The 19,470-nt window shown below is 53.3% G+C and overlaps 1 protein-coding gene across 20 annotated transcripts; it reads right to left on the bottom strand.

The window, feature by feature from the left end:
- Nucleotides 1–1,232: 1,232 nt before the first annotated feature.
- PFKFB2 (6-phosphofructo-2-kinase/fructose-2,6-biphosphatase 2) lies at nucleotides 1,233–19,441 on the bottom strand. Of its 20 annotated transcripts, XR_012584391.1 has the most exons (17): nucleotides 19,231–19,435; nucleotides 18,311–18,436; nucleotides 18,101–18,197; nucleotides 17,638–17,704; nucleotides 17,410–17,484; nucleotides 17,217–17,273; nucleotides 16,628–16,752; nucleotides 16,049–16,256; nucleotides 15,716–15,862; nucleotides 15,068–15,172; nucleotides 14,286–14,415; nucleotides 13,582–13,644; nucleotides 12,070–12,143; nucleotides 9,166–9,357; nucleotides 7,737–7,759; nucleotides 6,587–7,056; nucleotides 4,861–6,293 (listed from the first exon to the last, which is right to left on the bottom strand). XR_012584391.1 is itself a non-coding variant. In XM_074564637.1 (16 exons), exons 1-16 carry the CDS (start codon nucleotides 19,304–19,306, stop codon nucleotides 4,506–4,508), a joined length of 1,581 nt encoding a protein of 526 aa, XP_074420738.1. In that variant the 5' UTR covers nucleotides 19,307–19,435; the 3' UTR covers nucleotides 4,366–4,505. The 20 variants fall into 20 exon arrangements, 19 of the variants coding, with proteins under 19 accessions (XP_074420741.1, XP_074420744.1, XP_074420753.1 ...); XM_074564637.1 differs by lacking the exons at nucleotides 4,861–6,293; nucleotides 6,587–7,056 and adding an exon at nucleotides 4,366–4,521; XM_074564639.1 differs by having other exon boundaries at nucleotides 4,861–7,056; nucleotides 7,692–7,759.
- Between the last annotated feature and the right edge of the window lie 29 nt (nucleotides 19,442–19,470).

Raw genomic sequence — 19,470 nt, 5'->3', positions numbered from 1 at the left:
TTTTGGCAGAAGTCGTAACCATTTGCTCCTTTTGCATTTCGGCTGCGCGCGGCTTCATCCAGGCTTGAATCCCCATCAAGAACCTGGCAACGGCCTTTTTGCCCTGGGCTGTGCTTCTCGCAAGTAGTGCTTCGTTCTGCCAAAGCAGGGGTTTTTTGGCCAGAAAAATTTACCACATCCCTGCATTGAATGGGATATATTTTACCTTTCTGAAGTTCACCTGAGTCCATGCCAGAACGCAATGAAAGAGGTTTAGTTCCTGCTCTGCAAAACACAGCAAAGGGCCGCCTGCCCTCGCCCCGTGAGCCGGGGCTCGCTCACAACGGGCCCCTCATTACTCCCGACCAGGCACTGACCTCCACTAAACAGGTACAAGAATCCAGTTAATCGCAAAGACAAACACAGGATTTCTAGATTTCTTTTTTCCCCCCAGATGACTCGGAACAAGCTGATTTATGCGCCCAAAAAATCAGCAGCTTCCCCACGGGCACCGGGAGGTCGTTTAGCCCCTGCACGGGGTGCGCAGGGCTGCCAGCATCAGCCGGGGCACAGCCGTGCCAAAAGCCATCTCCTGCTCCGACAGCTGCTAAACACCCCTAGCGCCTCCTCAACCCACCACTTCTAGCGGGATAAAGAGGGTAAAAGAGGTTCTCCTTGACCACGTCTCTCCCGGCTGCAGCTGGTGAGTCCCTTCGGGACCAGCCGGTTCCCCTGCAGATGCTGGAGTCACAGGTCGAGTCACACCAGTTGCTCCTCTTGACTTTCTTTTTTTTCCTGGAAAGAGATGTGCTTTAAAAAAAAAAAAAGGTGTTCCTACCCTAACAGCTCCATGGAAAACCTGAAAATCTGAATTCCAACAGCTCCAATAAAAATACCCTTACACCCGGTGAGGGAAGGGAAGGGCAGCCGTAGCTCCGGGGTGCAGGATTCACCATTTCCAGCCCAACTCCCAGAAGCCAGGGATGCCTGCCCTCCCCTGCAGACACCCGTCCTCCAAACGCTTCCCAGAGAATCCCTGAATTCATAGAATCATTTTGGTTGGAAGAGACCTTTAAGATCATCGAGTCCAACCGTGAACCTGGCACAGCCAAGTTACCACTAACCCACGTCCCCCAGCGCCACGTCTGCACTTTTAAATACCTCCAGGGATGGTGACTCCTTACCTCACAAAACCAGCACACAACAGATCGTTATTGAAAACAATAATGGAAAGCAACAGAGGAAACTAAATCTATTTTCATTTAAAATCTCTTTATTGTAAATAAATGCTCATGGGATATTTATGCACAAAGTACACAACACAAGTTTACATACAGCGCATTTTTCCTTAAAACCTAAAAAAAGACATTAGAAAGCAGTAACGTGGCAAAATTGAAAGCAGACGTGTAACATCCATCTCAGTAAACACTGAACAGAGAGCTGCAGTTGGCAAACGGCGTTCAGAGACAGAGGAGCAGGGGAGAGGTGGCGGTGACACCAGCAGCGCTCGGAGGAGCCGGGGTGAGGGTCTGGAAGGCACCAGGGCAGGTGGCTCCGGGAGCGCGGCCAGCGACGCCCCCACTCCCAAGGCTCCGCCGTCACCCGCTGCCGGGAAGGGGACGCCTGACAGAGGTGGCAGCTCTAACGTCACCGCCAGTGTACACAAACTCAAGCTACCCGGCCTGGTTTTAAGCTTTTTTCCCCCCCCATCACTTTCCAGTTTTCCCCATCGCTGGCAGCAGAGATGGAACAGGTTTTGCCCAAGCGATCGTTTCTCTCTAAAACGACCCATAACGCCAATGAGGCAGGCAGCCCCTGGACCAGCGATGCAGGTCCCGGCGGTGGCCCTGCCACCGCTCATGGAAGGTGTCAGCAGCCACCACCGCCTCTGCTGATAGAAACGGGTGGAAAGTCAAGGGATATAGAAAAAAAAAAACCCACTCAGGGGGACATCAAGCCCACCCAGACCTCCACACCCACCACCTCTGCCTGCCCAGCCCAAGACGTCGGCTCCGGCACGACTGACAGCACAAGCCTCTGCTAATCCTCAGCTCAGGTACATTGTGCAACTGGTGTTTACTCTCGGGTATTTGCCCGCACGGTGCCAAGGCGATCAGGTGATTTCAAGGAAATACCTGGCACGGGGACTCGCCAGCCCGGCTGCGGCTGGGGGGACGCGTGGGCTCGCTGGCATCCCCCCAGCACGGCCACCCCCAGGGCTCAGCAGGACCCCGGGACCTGTCACGTCAGGTATCGTTCACCCGTGGGGCAACGATGATCATCACAAATCTGCTGCTGCTACGCTCTAGACGCCTGTATTTACACCTTTCAAGAGTCGAAACGCAGGAGGAACAGGCTATAGTTAGGCTGTAATTAAAGCACCGAGGCACAAGTGCTGCCGTCTGCAGAGGCTCCATCCCAAGGACCCGCTGGATAGGAATAAGGGACCCCCTGTCAGCGATCCAGAACTGCAGACCTGATCTTTGGCAGCGATTAAAAAAGTTACAACTGCCAATATACCAGCAGCTATATTCACAAATCCTGGCAGGTAAATATATATATATTTTGTCTCCTTACAGCCATTAACTACTCAACGATACAAATATCATTAACTCCTTAGCAAGTTATTACAGCATATTGTGCGCAAACATCCTACAGTACATTCCTACTCTCTCTTCCCCCCCGCAGAGCCGGAGGTCTCTCGGTAGGAGCAGCCGGCATTTCCATTTTGTGCGTTTTGAGCGTTATTGGAGAACGACAGCAAGTCTTACTGTGCAAAAGGCTATAAATCTCTTCCTTCAACAGAATTTTTTTTTCCCCCCTGGCTTATTTATAGGCACCACAAGATTTAAAACCGAAGAACAGGCGGTGCTGCTCTTGCAGACGGCTGCAGCAAACCCGCTCCCCGCCGGGAACAGCCTGAGGAACAAAACTAATAAAACTCCGTTTCTCACCCACTGAATTTCCTCCCTCCGCGGGGCAATTGCTTCAGATCGACACAGCCTTCTGCTCCTCAGAAGTCCTGATGGGTCAGGAGTAGTGTCCAGGCCCTCGCTGTGGCCCAATCTATCTCAGCCTTTATCAAATTAAAGCTCTGGGAGTGTTTAAAACAACCGGGTTTGAGCCCAAAATCCCCAGGTAAACCTCAGGCTTCCAGGCTGCTGAGCTCCTGCGCAGCCAGGGCCCGAGCACCGACAGTTCTCAAGCACAGATCCCGACTGTGGGAACGGCCAACGTTTATTTATACATTTAAAATAAGCAACCCGGGTCCCAGAACTTGCTCATATAAATCCCGCAGTCACTGGGAGCAGCAGGTCCAGAACAGCCTCCTGCTTCCTACCGAAACGCTCCTTCTTCCACCCAACCTGAGGATTTTGCCCGTAGCGCAAGAACGGGAGGAGTGCGGCAAAATGGAGTTTGGCAAAACACAAAGCAAGATTCGGGGGAGAAAACCGTAAATTCAGGGTTTTGGGGGGGATTTAAGGAAGACGCAGCCATCGCAGGAGCTGCGCCGCAGGGGAGCTTCACCATCTACACGCTGAATACTAAAGCGGCTTAGACCCTACTGAAGGCAGCATTATGCATCAGTAACGTTCACAGCTCATTTACAGGCAAGTTTAAAACCTTGCCGTGGGCCTAAAATTTGGTACGTTAAAAAGGCAACTGAGAACAATCCTGTGCTGCTCGCAGACCCTGTATGCACGGCCCCGCTGCTCCCAGACACCGAGCAAAGCCACGCTCCCGCTTTCTGTTGAAATAGAGAAAAGCGCCCACAAAACCCAGGGAAAAAGGAGAGGACGAGGCTTAGATCAGGCTGCGAGGCTAAAACAGGACTTGAGCTCAGACTGAACAGCCCCGGTAGCTGTTCCCAGCCTTGGAGCTGTAATTCCCTTTGGTCCCTGGCAGGAGACGTGGGGTCAGCAAATCCTGCGGGACAAGTGCCCTCTTACACCCTGGGCCAAAAGCCCTCCCGAGCAAAGGGACGGGCTCGGGCCGGGGGACGCAGCTCAGCAGCCGTGAAAGAAACATCAAACCAGACCCGGGGCTCTTTGGATGGTTAAACACCACAACGACGGCGTTTGAACTTGGAAAGGGTAAGAGCTAAATAAAAACTTGGGGATTTGGTCTGGTAATACGTCTTCCAAAGAAAAGCTGCTTCAGCGAATAAGGATATAACCATTTTGTCCTCGCATACTGCGGTTAATTTTGCCATCTAACCAGGAGGAAAGACGGGGGACACTATTTTAATAGCTCAGAAAGCCCCGGGATACATTAGCTCACATGTAGTAAAAGCAGTTTGAAAAATCTCCGTAATAAATATTCTCCCATCTCATTGACAGACATTGTCAGCATTCAGAAAGAAAAAGACGCAGACAGACGCTAAAAAACACATTTCAGAGGAGAGTACTGGCCGAAGCGCGCGCGGCTCACTGTGCTCCGGGGATGCTCGAGGCCCGGCCGCAGGGCTCTTCCCAGCCACGGAAATCCCAGCCGAATCCCAGATGAGAGTGCAGCCCTCTACACCGTTAAACCGGCCATCCTCTAGAAATAAGAGAGAAAAAGCACAGGTTACGCCAAGGGTAAGCCAGGAGAGCAGCGCACAGCGGAGCTCAGCCCGGCGCTGGGGACGGCCGGACAGGCGCTGCGGCAGGAGGGTCCAACCAGCTCCACGGAGTTGCTCTACGGGACGGTCACCGTCTGAGGATTTACTCATTTACTCCTCCCTGAGCAAATAACGGGCTGCTTCGCGTTTTGCATCGGCCTTTAACCCCTTGCAAAGCTCAGCACAAAGGGTTTCCCAGTCTCGCCCGAGACGGCGCAAGCTCAGCATTACCGGAGCATCCTGTGGGACGGGCAGCAATAACGAAGCAGGCTGGTTACTCAGGGTTACTTGCTTTTATTTATCTTCTCCATAGGAAAATACACTTCCACGACAAACATAAAAAACCCATTACAGTAAGCATTTTGCGTATTAACCACAATAAAAACTTAGAGCTTTGATAGAACTCCTTCCATTGCCTCCCCGAGAGTCCGACGGAAACACACGCGGGTCAGTACAAGCGAATTGTGTATTTACAAATGCACAAATGACACAAGTTGAAATCTGGCGGCCAGGATTTCCTACACAGCTGCTGCTCATGCAATGTTCTCAGAGCACGGAAAATGCTCGGAAAGGCTCCGTTCGGTGCCCGCTCGGCTCAGCTGCGGCACCTCGACACCGCGAGCCCACCCGTAAATCGATAAGGGCAATTTGTCTTGTTTCCCAACCAGTGCGGTTTTGCAATAAAAAAAAGTGGCACAGATATCAAGCCGATTTGCTGCCAATTAACAGTAGGCATCAACACTTAATATCAGTCAGGAAATCCAGACCCTACATATTTTCTATTTGCAATTAAAAAAAAAAAAAAAAGAATTAATATCTAAAGAGCTTTCCCAACAATGACCCTTAGGAAGTAACCATCACGTGATCCGTAACAGCTGCACACACGCTACTTTCTCAAGCAAAGCACCAACGCTGAGAAGGAAGACGGTTTTTACTGGAATCAAGGATGTTGAACCAAATTCCCTTCACTCATCTGCAGACCTTCCTAGGAAGTCTGTGTTTGTTTAAACGTAAGGGAAAAAAGCACTTGAAGCGCAGCGTTTGAAAAGTCATTTTGCCAAGCTGGCATATACATTCATTTTCTAAACACACAGCTCCTTTCGGCTCAGAGTAAAGGCAAATCCAAAGGGGAGAGGCTTTGATTTTTAGCCTATGGATAATTCTAAATTAACATCACTCAGTAGAGGAGCAACGATTTACCAGACTTATGACAAGCTCTCCCAGCTCAGGTTCTTTCCCCTTTTCCCCTCACCTTCAACATTAAGGCCTCTGAAACGCAGGGAGACAGGCAATTTTAGGAGAAATGCGCCTTTTTTGCATCGCTACTGGTTGGACCGTTCCCAAGTCGGCCATTCCCAGCGTGGGAGATGCTCTACAGCAACAGCCGAGCTTGGTGCTTTGTGCGCTTCCGCAGCTTTGGCAGCACAGTCGGTAAGAAAACTCGGCAGCGTTATTAAAAACGCCGTCGCAAATTAGAGAACAGGAGACAGAGGCGCGCGCCTCCAGCATCAACCCCACACCTTTGTGTCCTACAACATGTGCGTCAACGCCCGTGATGGAGAAAGACAGAGCAGTCGCGTTGAGAAAACTGTTGGAGAAGCTTCACTTCAAAGGTCAAAGTGCGATTAAAGGGAAAAGCCGCCCATCCAAACGGCGGCGTACGTTCAGGCAGGAGTTCCTCGCCCTGGAGGAAGGTGGGCAGAGGCAGGAGCTGAGCCGTGTCCTGTGGCGGCGAGACCTGCGCCCCGTCACCGCGGGGACCACCCTGCCGCAGCGGAACGGGGCAGTTCCCCACAAACCCGCATCCCCTCGTAACGCCCGGCATCTGGGAGCCGAACCAGCCGCCGCCGCACCTCCTTTGCCCCGAGCCCAGCTCTCCCTTTGACGCCAGAGCAGCAGGAGCAGAGGCGAGGAGGGAGCAGAGCTTTCCGGGAGCAGGTCAGCAACAACCCCGGCAGCCCAGGCACAGGCACCCAAAGCCTCCAAGGACACGGCTCGTGCCACCTCTGAGCCCACCCTTCCGCATGGCACTGTGGGTGCTCCCATGGCGGAGACCCGCCCCCCCCAAAGGTGTGGGTCACCCCAGCGCACAGGGACAAGCACGGCACCGCGCCGAGGATGCGACACGGGACCGTCCCACAGCCCCACACAGGGACGTGCCGCGCAATACAGCCGGGCCCCTGGAGAGAGCACCTAAATGGCAAAAAACATTTACAAGACAAAAAAACCCCCATCAGCGGGGGATGTACTGCATGAGGCGAAACACCCGGTCAGCCAAGCGAGGGGTTGCAGCGGGGTCTGGGGTCTGCCATGGCCACCAGCAGAGCGGGGGCACGGGGCCGGCGGGAGCGGGGCGAAGCGAGGGCGTCTCTGGCCTTTCTACGCGGGGTGGTGGCCACGGTCCCATCCCTGCCCCTTACTCGGCAGCTGAGAGGGAAGCCAAGGTCTCATGGGTGACGCTGGCTGGTGGCTCCCTGGAGAGGGGGGACAGACAAGGACACGTTCTCCCCTTAGGGTGGGAGAAAGACAGCCCTGCTCTCTTCACCCCCATTCAAAGATGCTTCCAAAGGGAGGTGGCAGTGTGGACTCGGTGACAACTGCCACCGGCACAGGTTTATCCACGCGGCCGCTTCCCAAACACACGCTAAACCCGCCCAGCTCCGAGCCACGGGGAGCTGGGGCCGCGCGGCTCCGCTCCCCCGCCAAGGCTGCGACCCAACGTCTCCTGCAAAGTCCCTGCGAGAAGGACGGCCACCGTGTCCCGTCCCAGGCGGGGAGGAGACGCGAGTGGGACCCGCTCAGGACGAGCGACGTGGCTCAGCCCAGCAGCGCCAGCACAGAGCGCTCCCACATCGGGACCCGCTCCAGGGACGGAGCAGGCTCGGGGTGACACACACTTTTTCAGGCAGCCAGCACAAGCACAATCCACCGGTAAGTCCAGCCAGAGCCCCCAGACCAGCAGGCTCAGCCCCAGTAACATATTCCTCCCCCACTGAGGTCCCCCTTAATGACAGGTTATTACACAGCAAAAGACTTCCCTCTGCTCCACGCATTTGTCTTTCCCCAAAGCAGTTTCCATGCGACATTAATCAAGAGAAGTCCTACTTACTAAACCACAAGAGAGTACATACAAGCTGCTTTCAGTGGTACTCACAGGCAAGCATTTCCCCCTTGAGGCTGCAAAGGAAAAAGAAACAGCACAGGATAGCTCAGAGTGCATTTTTAAAGGAGATACTTTAAAATAATAGTAAAAGCAGCAAAGCAAATGAGGAAAGAAGTGAAGCAACCCCAAAGGTTTCATGTCAGGGAGCTGAGGGCAGGCCTGTACGACAGCAGAGCTGATACAAGGACATCGCGCCCAGCCACCTCCTCCACGGCCGGGCATCTCCAGGGCTCCATCAGGCCAGGGACAGTGCGGTCCCCCCCCCAGCACCCAGGGCTCCCCAACGCTCCTCCGTCCCGGAGCTGCCGCTGCTCCAACACCAGGGTTACGGAGGGTACAACCACCAACGGGCAGCGGTCGGGGTGGGGGTGCCCGTCCCGGGGCTGCCCCGCTGGAGGCACCCGCAAATCGAGCCCTCGGGGTCCCCTCCAGCGGAGACCCTTCACCCAGGGCCGCGGCAGGGAAAGCCCCGGCTGGCTCAGTTCCCAGCGGAGCCCCGGGACACAGCGGCTGTCTCAGCCTCATGCTCTCCACCGAGCACGGGAACACCAGCAACGGTCACCTGTGCTGCATCGCCCTTCTTTTACTCCATCGCCCTTCTTTTCCTCTCTGGCCACTCGCTCTGCTGACGGGGCGGAGGAGAGCAAGAACTGGGCTCACTGAATACCATTAACCTCTAAATTACCCAAGTTTATTTTATTCTTAGACAGCTTTAGTAACGATGGCTGTGTCTGCACAAGGACCTCCTCGAAGGGTGCAGCCCGCTCTGCCTGTGGTCTCCCAGGCACAGAAAAACTCCTAATTTAGCAGAGAAACAATTTTACATGAGCAAAGAAACAAACGGGGCTTCGGCATCCAACACCAATGAGGACCTACGTGCTCCTAAGCTGAACGAAACGCCAAGCACCAAAACCCAAGCTGCTTTAATTCGGACACCCAAAGAGCCCAAACTTTGCTCAACAAGCTGATGACGTTGGGATCTGCAGGGAAACGGGCACCGAAAAAAGTCACGGACGCAAAGATTTCCTACCCAGTCGCTCTGGGGCTAAAGCAACGCTTGGCTGCAGCATGGAATGAGGACAGAGAGGGCATTTCTAACTCTTTCCAACCAGGTTTTTGCTGGAAAGTGAGATGTTGCCCAGAATTAACCGTCCGACCAAAACCCTACTGCACTGATAGAAACTCGCCTGCGTGGAGCCTGATTTTTGAAGTCTCTGGCATCAAAATTCTAGTTTAATGGGGTGACTTTTGGATTTTGGGGTGGTTTTTTGGTGGACTACTATTTTTTTTTTTTTTTTAAAGGGAACCTAACCCAGAATGATTTTCATGCGTGAACAGAGATAGTGATTAAGACCTGGGGAAGGGTCTGTATTTCAGGGGGGGCCATGGGCGAGGGCGGGGAGCGTAGGGAAGGTACCACCTGGACACCGACTTGCAGCTGCGGCCGCTCGGCCCCATCTCGAGCTTCCAGGGAGGGGAGAGGCCCCAGCAGGTCGAGAGGTTTGCTCCCAACGCTGTAATGTCGTGGGCGCTTTACCGTGTCCGCGCTGGCCCGCGGCGTAAAGCTGTTTCTTCTCATCCTTACAGGGGTTTGGCTGGCGGGAAGGCTGCTCTGATCCCAGACGGAGGGTATCGCAAGGAATGAAAAGGGGAACCACAGTTTAAAACCACGTCGCAGACCAGCACGTACCTCCGGCATCTCCACCCGCAGGCACCCCAAGCTCCCGGCAGCCGGGACTGCGGCTCGGTCAACCCAACGGTAAAAAAATTTGGCCCCCATAGTGAAAAAAATTAAATAAATACAATTATTTGGAAGCTTCTGGCAGATACGCAGAGGGATCCCAACCCTGCCTGGGTCCTGCTTCTCCCCAAACCCTGGCACAGCCCCCCCAAAACACGGTGGCATCAACAGCAGCAAAGGGATGTGTCCCCATCCCAGAGCATCACTTGGGGGCTCAGCCCGAACTGTGGGTCACCCCCTTGGTCTCAGCCCCGGCTGGGGGTTCGGACCCCGCTGCCCAGGAGGGGGAAGATGGGGTTCCACCACAGACAGGCTGATTTCCAGCTCATCTCTCAATTTGAGGTATGGGGGTTATACCCACCACACCTCCAGAAATTCATAAAACAAAACAGTTTTTAATTACTCAAAACCAGAGCCATTTGCTGATATTTTAATTTATAGAGTGCAACTGGACTTGGTTGTATGGCTGGAGGGGCAAATTTCTCACACCATCCCACGTTTTGTTCCTGCTCTTGTTTAACTCTGCCTGGCTGCGTTTCCCAACTAAAATACAATTTCATGAGGTGTCTTCGGGGTGTGCAGTGGAGCTGCTGGAGCCCCTCTGCTGTGGGGACAGGCTGAGAGAGCTGGGGGGGTTCAGCCTGGAGAAGAGAAGGCTCCAGGGAGACCTTCCAGCCCCTGCCAGTCCCTAAAGGGGCTCCAGGAAAGCTGGGGAGGGACTCTGGATCAGGGAGGGGAGCCGTGGGACGAGGGGGAATGGCTTCAAACAGAAAACAGGGAGATTTAGCTGAGATCTGAGGAAGAAATTGTTTGCTGTGAGGGGGGTGAGCCCCTGGCCCAGGTTGCCCAGAGAAGCTGTGGCTGCCCCATCCCTGGAGGGGTTCAAGGCCAGGTTGGACGGGGCTTGGAGCAACCTGGGCTGGTGGGAGGTGTCCCTGCCCAGGGCAGGGGGTGGCACTGGGCGGGCTTTAAAGGTCCCTTCCAACCCCAGCCATTCTCTGATTCTACGAGCCCCACATCGGTCTGTGCCAGCACGACCACTCCGTGCCTTCCCCGGCTGAGCATCAGCAGTGGGAAACGACCCGCTCTGTTGGTTAATCTGGCTCAGAGCCTACTGAAAAAGTCCACTTTTTCAGCACTTTTACTTCCCTTCAGGATTTTTTTGCTTAAGTGTCTTTTTTTTTTGTTTTGTTTTATTTTTTTTATTCTTTTTTTTCCCCCTGCAATCAACTTAGGGGGGGGAAAAATCAAATAGAAAACTTTCCCTTCTTTGCGTTTCTTCTCCCCCAAAGCAGCTGCATTGTCCAAAAGATGCAAAGAAGAACAGAAACAGCCTCTGACTTCCCAGAGTGGGCAGCAACGATTCCAACGTGGGCATCGCACAGAATCGCAAAGCGATAAATGCCCGACTGGAGACCACCAGAACGGGACCGGCCACAAAAATCTTGCCAAATATCTCGAGTTTAGCACTTCGCAATCAGCTGGATTTAGCTCCGCAAACCTTCCGGCCACAGAGGCAGGTTCCTGTTTCTCCACCCCCTGTTCCTGGTCCCTCGGCACAGGGACACAAAAATAACCATATTCCGGGCAATCAGCCAACAGCTCTTTATAAAACACAATGACAAGAGGCAGGTAAAAGCCTAAATGCACCAAAAGAACTTAAAATGCGATGCGCTTAGATTAGGAAAGTGGAGAGTTGGTTCCTGCTCTTTAATTGGGGGATTTAATTGCAGGCAATGGCTATTCACCGTTCCCCGGCAGATGCGTCCCTCTGCAGAACAGCGTTTGCAACAGGTAACAACTGAAATAGCAGCAGCTTCCACAGCTTTAGCAGTTCTGTGCTTTGGAGAACGAGGTGGATGGCCAGTTAGCTCAGCCACGGCAGAGATTTATTTATTTCATAAATAAAGCCGGGCAAAGCCTGCGGCGTTCCCACTGCTGCCGCCAGCAGGTGCCCAGTGCGAGGGGGGCAAACTGGACCCATCTCCTCCCACGCTGATGTCTACAAAGTTTAGGAACGCCCTGGTCTTGCCCTGCACCGAATACTTGTAAGACACACACAAAATCTGCGGAGACAAGGGAAAAACCTCCCCTTCTCCCAGCCACCAGCAGCAAACGCTGCCCCGAGCCACCGCGAACCACCCCAGAGCCCAGCCTGAGCCCATCGGCAGCTGCGGGGAGAGAAAACTCATCCACACACTGAGAAAAAATAAAAATAAAAAAAAATCACTAAATCACTTTAAACATTTTGGCAAGTCTTTTCGCAATTATTGCAATGAATGCAAACGAGCACCAACAACAAATACTTCAACAAAAACTGAGACCGAGACCCGGAATGTAAAATCTATGTCATAAATTTGCCCATTTCTGCTTCCTAGAACAGCTCTGAAAAATACCTCCCCCCGGCCTGGGAAGCACGTTAATTCAGCCTACAATTAATTCTGCTTTTGGGGATTATTGCTGGAGCAAGTCTTCCTGGTCGCTGAAAGCAAACGGCCATTTCTAGCAAATATTTAAGAGTGTTTCGGTTCGGGTGTTCCTTTTCAAAAAGGGAAAAAGCCGGAGCTGCGCGGCGAGACTTACTGCGTTCAGCGAGGGTTTGTCGCGGTGGGTGTTCACTGCTTCCACGTTCAGGGTGATCGTCTCCACCTTACAGCCTTTACCGAAAAGAGGAGTTTGTATAAGGAAGGGTAATTTATTAAATAAACAATTTTTTTTTAAAATACTGAAAACAGGATGGAAAGCGAGTCGGAATAAATTTGTTATTTTTTTTTTTTACTTTTCAAAAACGAACAAGCTCATAAACAAGCAGCTTTGTGTTAACACAATTTTACACTTTTAACTACTTTCTGGCTTCGACCGTCGCTGCAGAAGCGCGGCCCTGGGTTACGTGGGCTACGGGTCTACCCAGAAAAGCCTTTTTTAACTCACCGCACCCCAGAGCCAAATCCAAGTCTGGAGGCATCAAACGGTGAAATCCACAATCGTCACGTGTTTCAGGGGCCACGGGAGAGCACCCCCGCACCCACACACCTCTCCCACTGCCCCCCACGCCCTTCCCCCTCTCCACTACTCTATTTTAACGTACATTAAAAATATTTACAGCAAGTCGCACACGGACACAAACTGGCAGCAGGTTTGCACCCACTCACACAAACCTGGGATGGGGGGGGGGAAATAGAATCATAGAATCATAGAATTGTTGAGGTTGGAAGGGACCTTTAAGATCATCGAGTCCAACCTTTAGCCTACCCTGACAAGAGCCACTTCTAAACCATGTCCCTCAGTGCCCCATCTACCCTTTTTTTAAACACCTCCAGAGATGGTGAATCCACCACCTCCCTGGGCAGCCTATTCCAATGTTTAATAACCCTTTCAGTGAAAAAATGTCTCCTAATATCTAATCTAAACCTCCCCTGACGTAACTTGAACCCGTTTCCCCTCGTCCTATCACTTGTCACCAGGGAGAAGAGGTCAGCCCCCATCTCTCTACAACCTCCTTTCAGGTAGTTGTAGAGGGTGATAAGGTCTCCCCTCAGCCTCCTCTTCTCCAGGCTAAACAACCCCAGCTCCCTCAGTCGTTCCTCATAAGGTTTGTCCTCCAGGCCCCTCACCAGCTTTGTAGCCCTTCTCTGGACACGCTCCAACACCTCAATGTCCCTCTTGTAGCGAGGGGCCCAAAACTGAACGCAGTACTTGAGGTGGGGCCTCACCAGTGCCGAGTACAGGGGGATGATCACTTCCCTAGTCCGGCTCACCACACTATTCCTGATACAGGCCAGGATGCTGTTGGCCTTCTTGGCCACCTGGGCACACTGCTGGCTCATATTCAGCCGGCTGTCAACCAACACTCCCAAGTCCTTTTCTGTCGAGCTGCTTTCAAGCCACTCTGCCCCAATCCTGTAGCGCTGCATGGGGTTGTTGTGTCCCAAGTGCAGGACCCGGCACTTGGCCTTGTTGAACCTCATACCATTGGTCACAGCCCATCGGTCCAGCCTGTCCAGATCCCTCTGCAGAGCCAACCTACCCTCAAGCAGATCAACACGCCCGCCCAGTTTAGTGTCATCTGCATGTAAAAATAAAGACAATATTTACCGTAGGCAACGGGCGTCAGCTTGAGGATGGTGTGGAGGGGGCAGCGCAGGTAGGGCAGCTCGTCTAGGATGGAGAGAGGTGTCGCGGGGGGCTTACGGCTCTGCCACCCCCCTCGTCCCAGGGTGGGACACGGCAAATACCAAACACCAGCCCCGCAAGTGCCTGGTGCCCTCCTGACCCCCGACAGCCCCCCGGTCCACCACGGACCCAAGCAAGTTTTATTTCAAACTTCAATAGAACTTGTAATAAAGTCGGTAAAACTTTCAATAAAGTCAGTAAAACTTCCAATAAAGTCCAGTATGGCTCACTGGAGTTTAATAAAGCCGCTTGCAGCAGACTGGAACCAGCTCCCAGGCCAGCACGCCAGGGATCAGGGTTCCCGCCAGTCCTCCCCCGGCTACCAATGCATCAGAAAACTTTTTCTTTACATTAAAACAAAGAATCCCCTAGAGAGGATGTAAATGCTACTGGTGGAAAAAAAACAGCATCTGTATTTCTCACAAAAAGAGCCTCTTGCCAAGCTCCGCGCACTGCTGAAAGGCAACGGTTAAAGAGCTTCAGAAATGTTTTCTTTTTTTCTTTTTTTAAGCGGCTCTTCCGTTGTGAAAAATCAAAACAGTAATTACAAGCCACCCCCCCAAAAAGCTCTGCAAAGGAAGCAGTGAGAGAAGCCAGCCCCCACCACCACACGTTTATTTTTGTACCTGCGCTCTTGTCAAGAAAATAAGCCACCAGGCACCTCATAACCGCCTGGTGGGAGATAACGAGGACGTTGCCTTGCCGTTCTAGCTCCATAATTACCGGCTCCAGGCGCTGGACCAAGTCCTGGTAGGACTGAAAAAACAAAACAGGAATTTTTCGAGGGGTTTTGTAAACAGAGGCTTAAAGCAGAAGTAGCAATTAACACAGCTTCGCGCTCAGGAAAGCATCGGTTAAAATATCGCAATGCAGAAGTTATGGATGAGCCGGTAAATACAGGGGGGAAAAAAGCAAACAGCAGAAGGTGAAATTTAATGTCAACAACCCTCAGATTACAGGAGGAATCAGAAAACTGGTAACTCTTAACGAGCGCAGTAAGAAAAACAAATAAAATAGGAAATTATACATTTTAACAGGGCTGTGAAGTAAAACCAGAAATGACTTCATACCACACCCACAATCGTTTTCTTTCCACGACGGTTTTTCACAGGGACAGTTCAGGCCCCAGCCCAAGGAGCGGGATGCAGAAACCCCCCGTGCCAGAGGGGAGCAGCCAGGGACTCGGCAAGTGGCTCAAATAATATTATCGAAAGGCATCATTTGCACACCACAAGGAAGGAAATCAACAAACCTTTCCTCTAAGAGAGAGCTGGGGATCCTAATGTTTTCAGTTTCTCATACAAATATTGGCAGGAAAAGTTAAAATGAAGTAAAGCCTTTCAATTCTACACATACGTATTCATTTTACGTATGCTGCATCGTATTGTTATTTCCGAAGGGTCCTCACCTCTCCTCCAGGGTAGCGATACAGATATTTCTCCTGATCCCTCAAGGCAAACTCATCTGGATACTTGGCTTCGATTTCCGCGTAGGTCATTTCTTCACAAACCCCCTGAGGGAAGCAGAACCTGTTACTCCACGCTCCCTTTCAACAGAGGTACAACAACGCAAAACCAGCAAGGGGCTGAGATCAGAAATCCCTTTATATGGCAAAAATTTTAGGTACCATAACTGACACGGCATTTGGGCGCTGCACGTCCAGGGTGGTTCGCAAAGGGGGGGCTTTTGGTTTTATTTCAAAGGCCTTGTTTGCCAGGGATGGAAAGGAGCATTCGTTTCCACCGCAACAACCCTGCCGTTTCTTTTGCCTGACAGAATTAGAGCGGGAGCAGCGACCTTTGTCCACCCAGGACAGTGCGACAAACGCCCGCAATGTTCAGGGTTATTTTCTCTCCCCACACCAGCTGGAGACGTTCACAGCAGCTCCAGCATTGCCAGCCCTGCACCAAACCACCCTAACCCTCACCACGGTGGCTGGAGCATGGACGTGGTTATAAACGAACGGGAAATAGTCAAGTTTACCATGATGAATTTGTTTTCCAAGGTTATTTTTCCACCTAGAAAAGCTGAAGGCTCCAGTCGGCATTTCACTCACAGCATCGATCTCGTTGAGAATCTTCCACTGCTCGTACGTGACCCCCAGGGACTCGGCCGTCTGGATCGTCCTTTTCAGCTGGCTGGTCCACACCTTCAGATCAACAATTTCCTGCTCCTCGATGAACTTCTTCAGCGCCTGAGAGAACTGGAAGAGGAGCCAGGGGAGGTCAGGAGGGAGCAGGGGCCGCTGCCGCCGTTAAAAGCATCGTTTCAAGGGCTGTGGCTGTCGCGGCAAGATCCAGCTGCGGGGCTGCCCCTCGCCGAGCCCGGCGCTGGCCCTGGGCACACAACACGGACAAACGCGGCCACCCGGCTGCTGCCAAACACATACCTGCTTCCCGCGCGGCGACAGACCAGAATCCCCACCAATCTTGCCAACAAGATTATATTCACTCTCACCATGTCGGCAAAGGTAGATGGTACGCGGCTGGACATGAATGTTCATTAGGTAATAGACGATTTTACTCTGGATGTAATCCTGGACTCTGTTTACTAGGAACCGCTGTCCCACATTGATCACTTTAATGAAGGAAAGATCTCTGGAGTCAACATAAAATAAGAACACCCACACGACCGGTTTTAAAAATGAAGCACGTGCACCTGCGGGTGTAATCCAGCTATTTCTCCGCTAGTAAAGGCATCAGCGCTACCACTGGCTCGCTCCAGCGGACAGAAGAGACCCTGAACTGCCGCGATTAACCACGGAACTGCATTACGCTGCAGTACACTAGAGAAAAATCCTTTCAACATCACTTGGGACCCGAAGGTATCATCTCCCCCGAGCAACCGCGCGCCGGGGGAGCAGAGGCTGCAGCAGGCGCGTCGCAGCCTCCCCGGCCACAGAAGAGCAGCCACAAAGCAAAGCAGCTCGTGTCTGCGAGGACAAAACACCCCCCAGGGCTCCGCTTACTTGTCATACGCATCGGGATCAAGGGGCTGGTAAGTGACCTTGTAGCACTCAATCCTCTTCAGGAAATCATCCATCACGTTCTCCCTGTCCCTCTCCGGGTAGTCGGGGCTGGAAACTTTCACCTCCTGCTCAACAGACAGCGGCGCTTTGTGAGAGTTAAGCAAACTCGACACGGAGATGAATAACATTATTCTTCCCTTTCGAAACAAATGAGCGTTGTTCGACACTGCCCTGCGGACAAACCTGCTCCCGCAGAGGAAACAAAGGGGGACTCTGAAGGCGCAGGGGCGCCTGGCCCCACAACAGGCACAGCTGGCTCGTGGCTTGCTCCCCCCACAAGCCCCTCGCCACCCGCCTCCCCCCCGCAAGGAGACCCGCCTCAAGGTCAAACACCTCCCAGCCTCGTTTCATTTCCACGTTCTCACATAACTAACTGCATCTTCAGCTTTTGTAAACCCGCGAACGATAGCTGCTTATTTCCAAGATGAAATGTAATAGCAAAGGCATTCGCAGGCGCTGCCGTGGCGGGTGACCTTGCACCGAGCTCTGGCAAGCGCTGCCAGCCGAGCCCGGACGACGCGGCACGCACCAGGATGTTGGCAGCGATGACTTCTGGATCGTCACAGACAGACTCCACAAAAAACACCTAGGAAGAAGTCAGGGAAGCACGGTTCAGACTCAGGAACTCCACCCTGAACCACAAGTCGGGAGCTCCTGCCCCGGGGAGCAGCGATGCCCTCGGTGCAGCGATCCCTACACCACGTTAAATGCAGAAGCACTACCTTGAAAGCGTTTTCTTTAGCAAAATTTAAAATCAGGTCCCGTCTTTCTCGAGTTGTGTTGGTTGCATCAAACACCTACCAGAAAATGCAAAAGCAGCAATGAGCAAGTCTATCTAAAGCTTTCAAACCAGTCCCAAATCCTTTGGGATTATAATCAGGTCCCCAGACGCCCTGGGCAGCACAGAACAACCCAGATGCAAAGCTGTGTTTAGCCAAGAAAAGTCTTACAGCTATTTGCCCGCACTCCTCCAAGAGGTAAGCCTTCACATCTTCTAGAGCCACTAAGGCACATCGTCTGCGGGAGAGAAACGGGTATTTTCAGAGCCGATGGAAGCGTTCGGACATCCAGGCTTCCCACCCACTGGGGAGAGGTTTAAGTACCTGCCCATGGAGCACCCACCCCTGCGTCTTTCTAAGAGCCCCGCAGGCTCTGCAGAGATCAGGAGGCATCTGTATCTACAACCTACTTTAGATTTCATCCATCGCCGGGCGTTCGCAGCCCTGCTCTTTGTGCCAGCCCCAAGTCAACGACAGGGCTACCTCTGGTAGGGTCCCCGCAGGGGCTGCGCTACCTCCTCCCCTGCTTCTCGGGCGTTAAATGCTGGTTTGTGCTCCTCAAAGGCAGAGCCTGCTGAGCCCCGAGACTAACCAGACTGCCACGGGTGGGCTCAGCCCCCCGACAGCAACTCACTTGCGGATTTCCATGGCTTCTTTGTTATCGTGCCTGAAGAAGTCATAGGACTTGTAAGACTTCACCGCTTCCCGGCGATACACTCCTAAATTAAACACTTCAGACAGAAAAGACGAGCACGTGAGACTGACGGCACTTCACAGACAGATCTCACCGCGCTTTCGGCCAAGGGCAGAGCCAACCCCATGGTGGAGGCCCCCCTACACGTACCTTTGGTGGGCACCCCAATCCAGTTGAGGTAGCGGGTGAGCTTCTTGGAGACGTAGGTCTTGCCGCGGGCGGGCAGGCCGATCATCACGATCAGTGTCGGGGAGTTGGTCATGTAGGACGCCCATGCTGCAAAGGAACCCCCACCCCGGGAGCATCAGCAGCACCAGAGAGCTTGGGGCCGGGAGCCAGCCCAATGCCAAGGGCATCCATAACAGGCTCGTTGGCCTGTCCTTCCAGCTAATTAACCCCAGGACCATCAGCAGCACTGGAGAGCAGTAGTGCTAGGAGCTAGCCCAATGCCAAGGACATCCATACGGACTCGCTGGCCTGTCCTTCCAGCTAATTAACCCCAGGACCATCAGCAGCACTGGAGAGCAGCAGGGCCAGGAGCCAGGCCAACACCAAGGGCATCCATAACGGGCTCGTTCACGCGTTCTCCCAGCTAATTAAGCGCTGCGAGCGGCGGCTGGACCACTCTGCGGTCTCCCGGGTGCTAGCTAATGAGGCGGATTAGCAACGGTGCACCCGCTGCGTCTAATGGGGCTAATATATGTCTTTTAGCTTTAAAAATATTTACCGATCGGGCAGGAGCTGCCAAGGGCATCAGAAAGGTGCTTTTAACAAAACGGTCACGTTCTCCGGGGAAAGAGCCGAGCTCAGCCGGCGCCCGGCGGTTTGGGGGGAAAAACAGCCGGGGGGGGGGTTGCGATGACGGTACCCGGGAGTTACAAAAACGAGGGGCTGGGGGCGAGCAGCGCCGTGCACCGGGACGGGATGGAAACGCGGCGTAAGGAAGACGCGCGCTTTTTTAAGCGGCACGAGCATCACCATCCCCCTAATTACATATTCCCCCCCCCCCTTAAAGACGTTATATGCGCATCCCCCGCTTCCTCCCCCTCCCCGGGGCCGGGGTTACTCACAGCACTTCTTCTCTCCGCCGCGCAGGGCCCCGCTCCTGCCCCGCCGGGCGCCGCCGTGCCGGGGCGCCGCCGACATGGCTCCGCGCCGCCGCACCGCATGCAAATCAGATGCTAATCAGATGCTAATCACATGCAAACCGCACCGCCCGTGAACGGCGCTGCGTCACACGCGCCGGCGCGCTCCGCTATGCAAATGAGACCGGCGTCCGCCGGCCGGGCAGCTCTCTGATTGGCCACTCC

The sequence above is a fragment of the Larus michahellis genome, chromosome 21 (assembly GCF_964199755.1).
Source record: "Larus michahellis chromosome 21, bLarMic1.1, whole genome shotgun sequence".
NCBI lineage: Eukaryota > Metazoa > Chordata > Aves > Charadriiformes > Laridae > Larus > Larus michahellis.
This window is presented reverse-complemented; position numbering and strand designations above follow the sequence as displayed.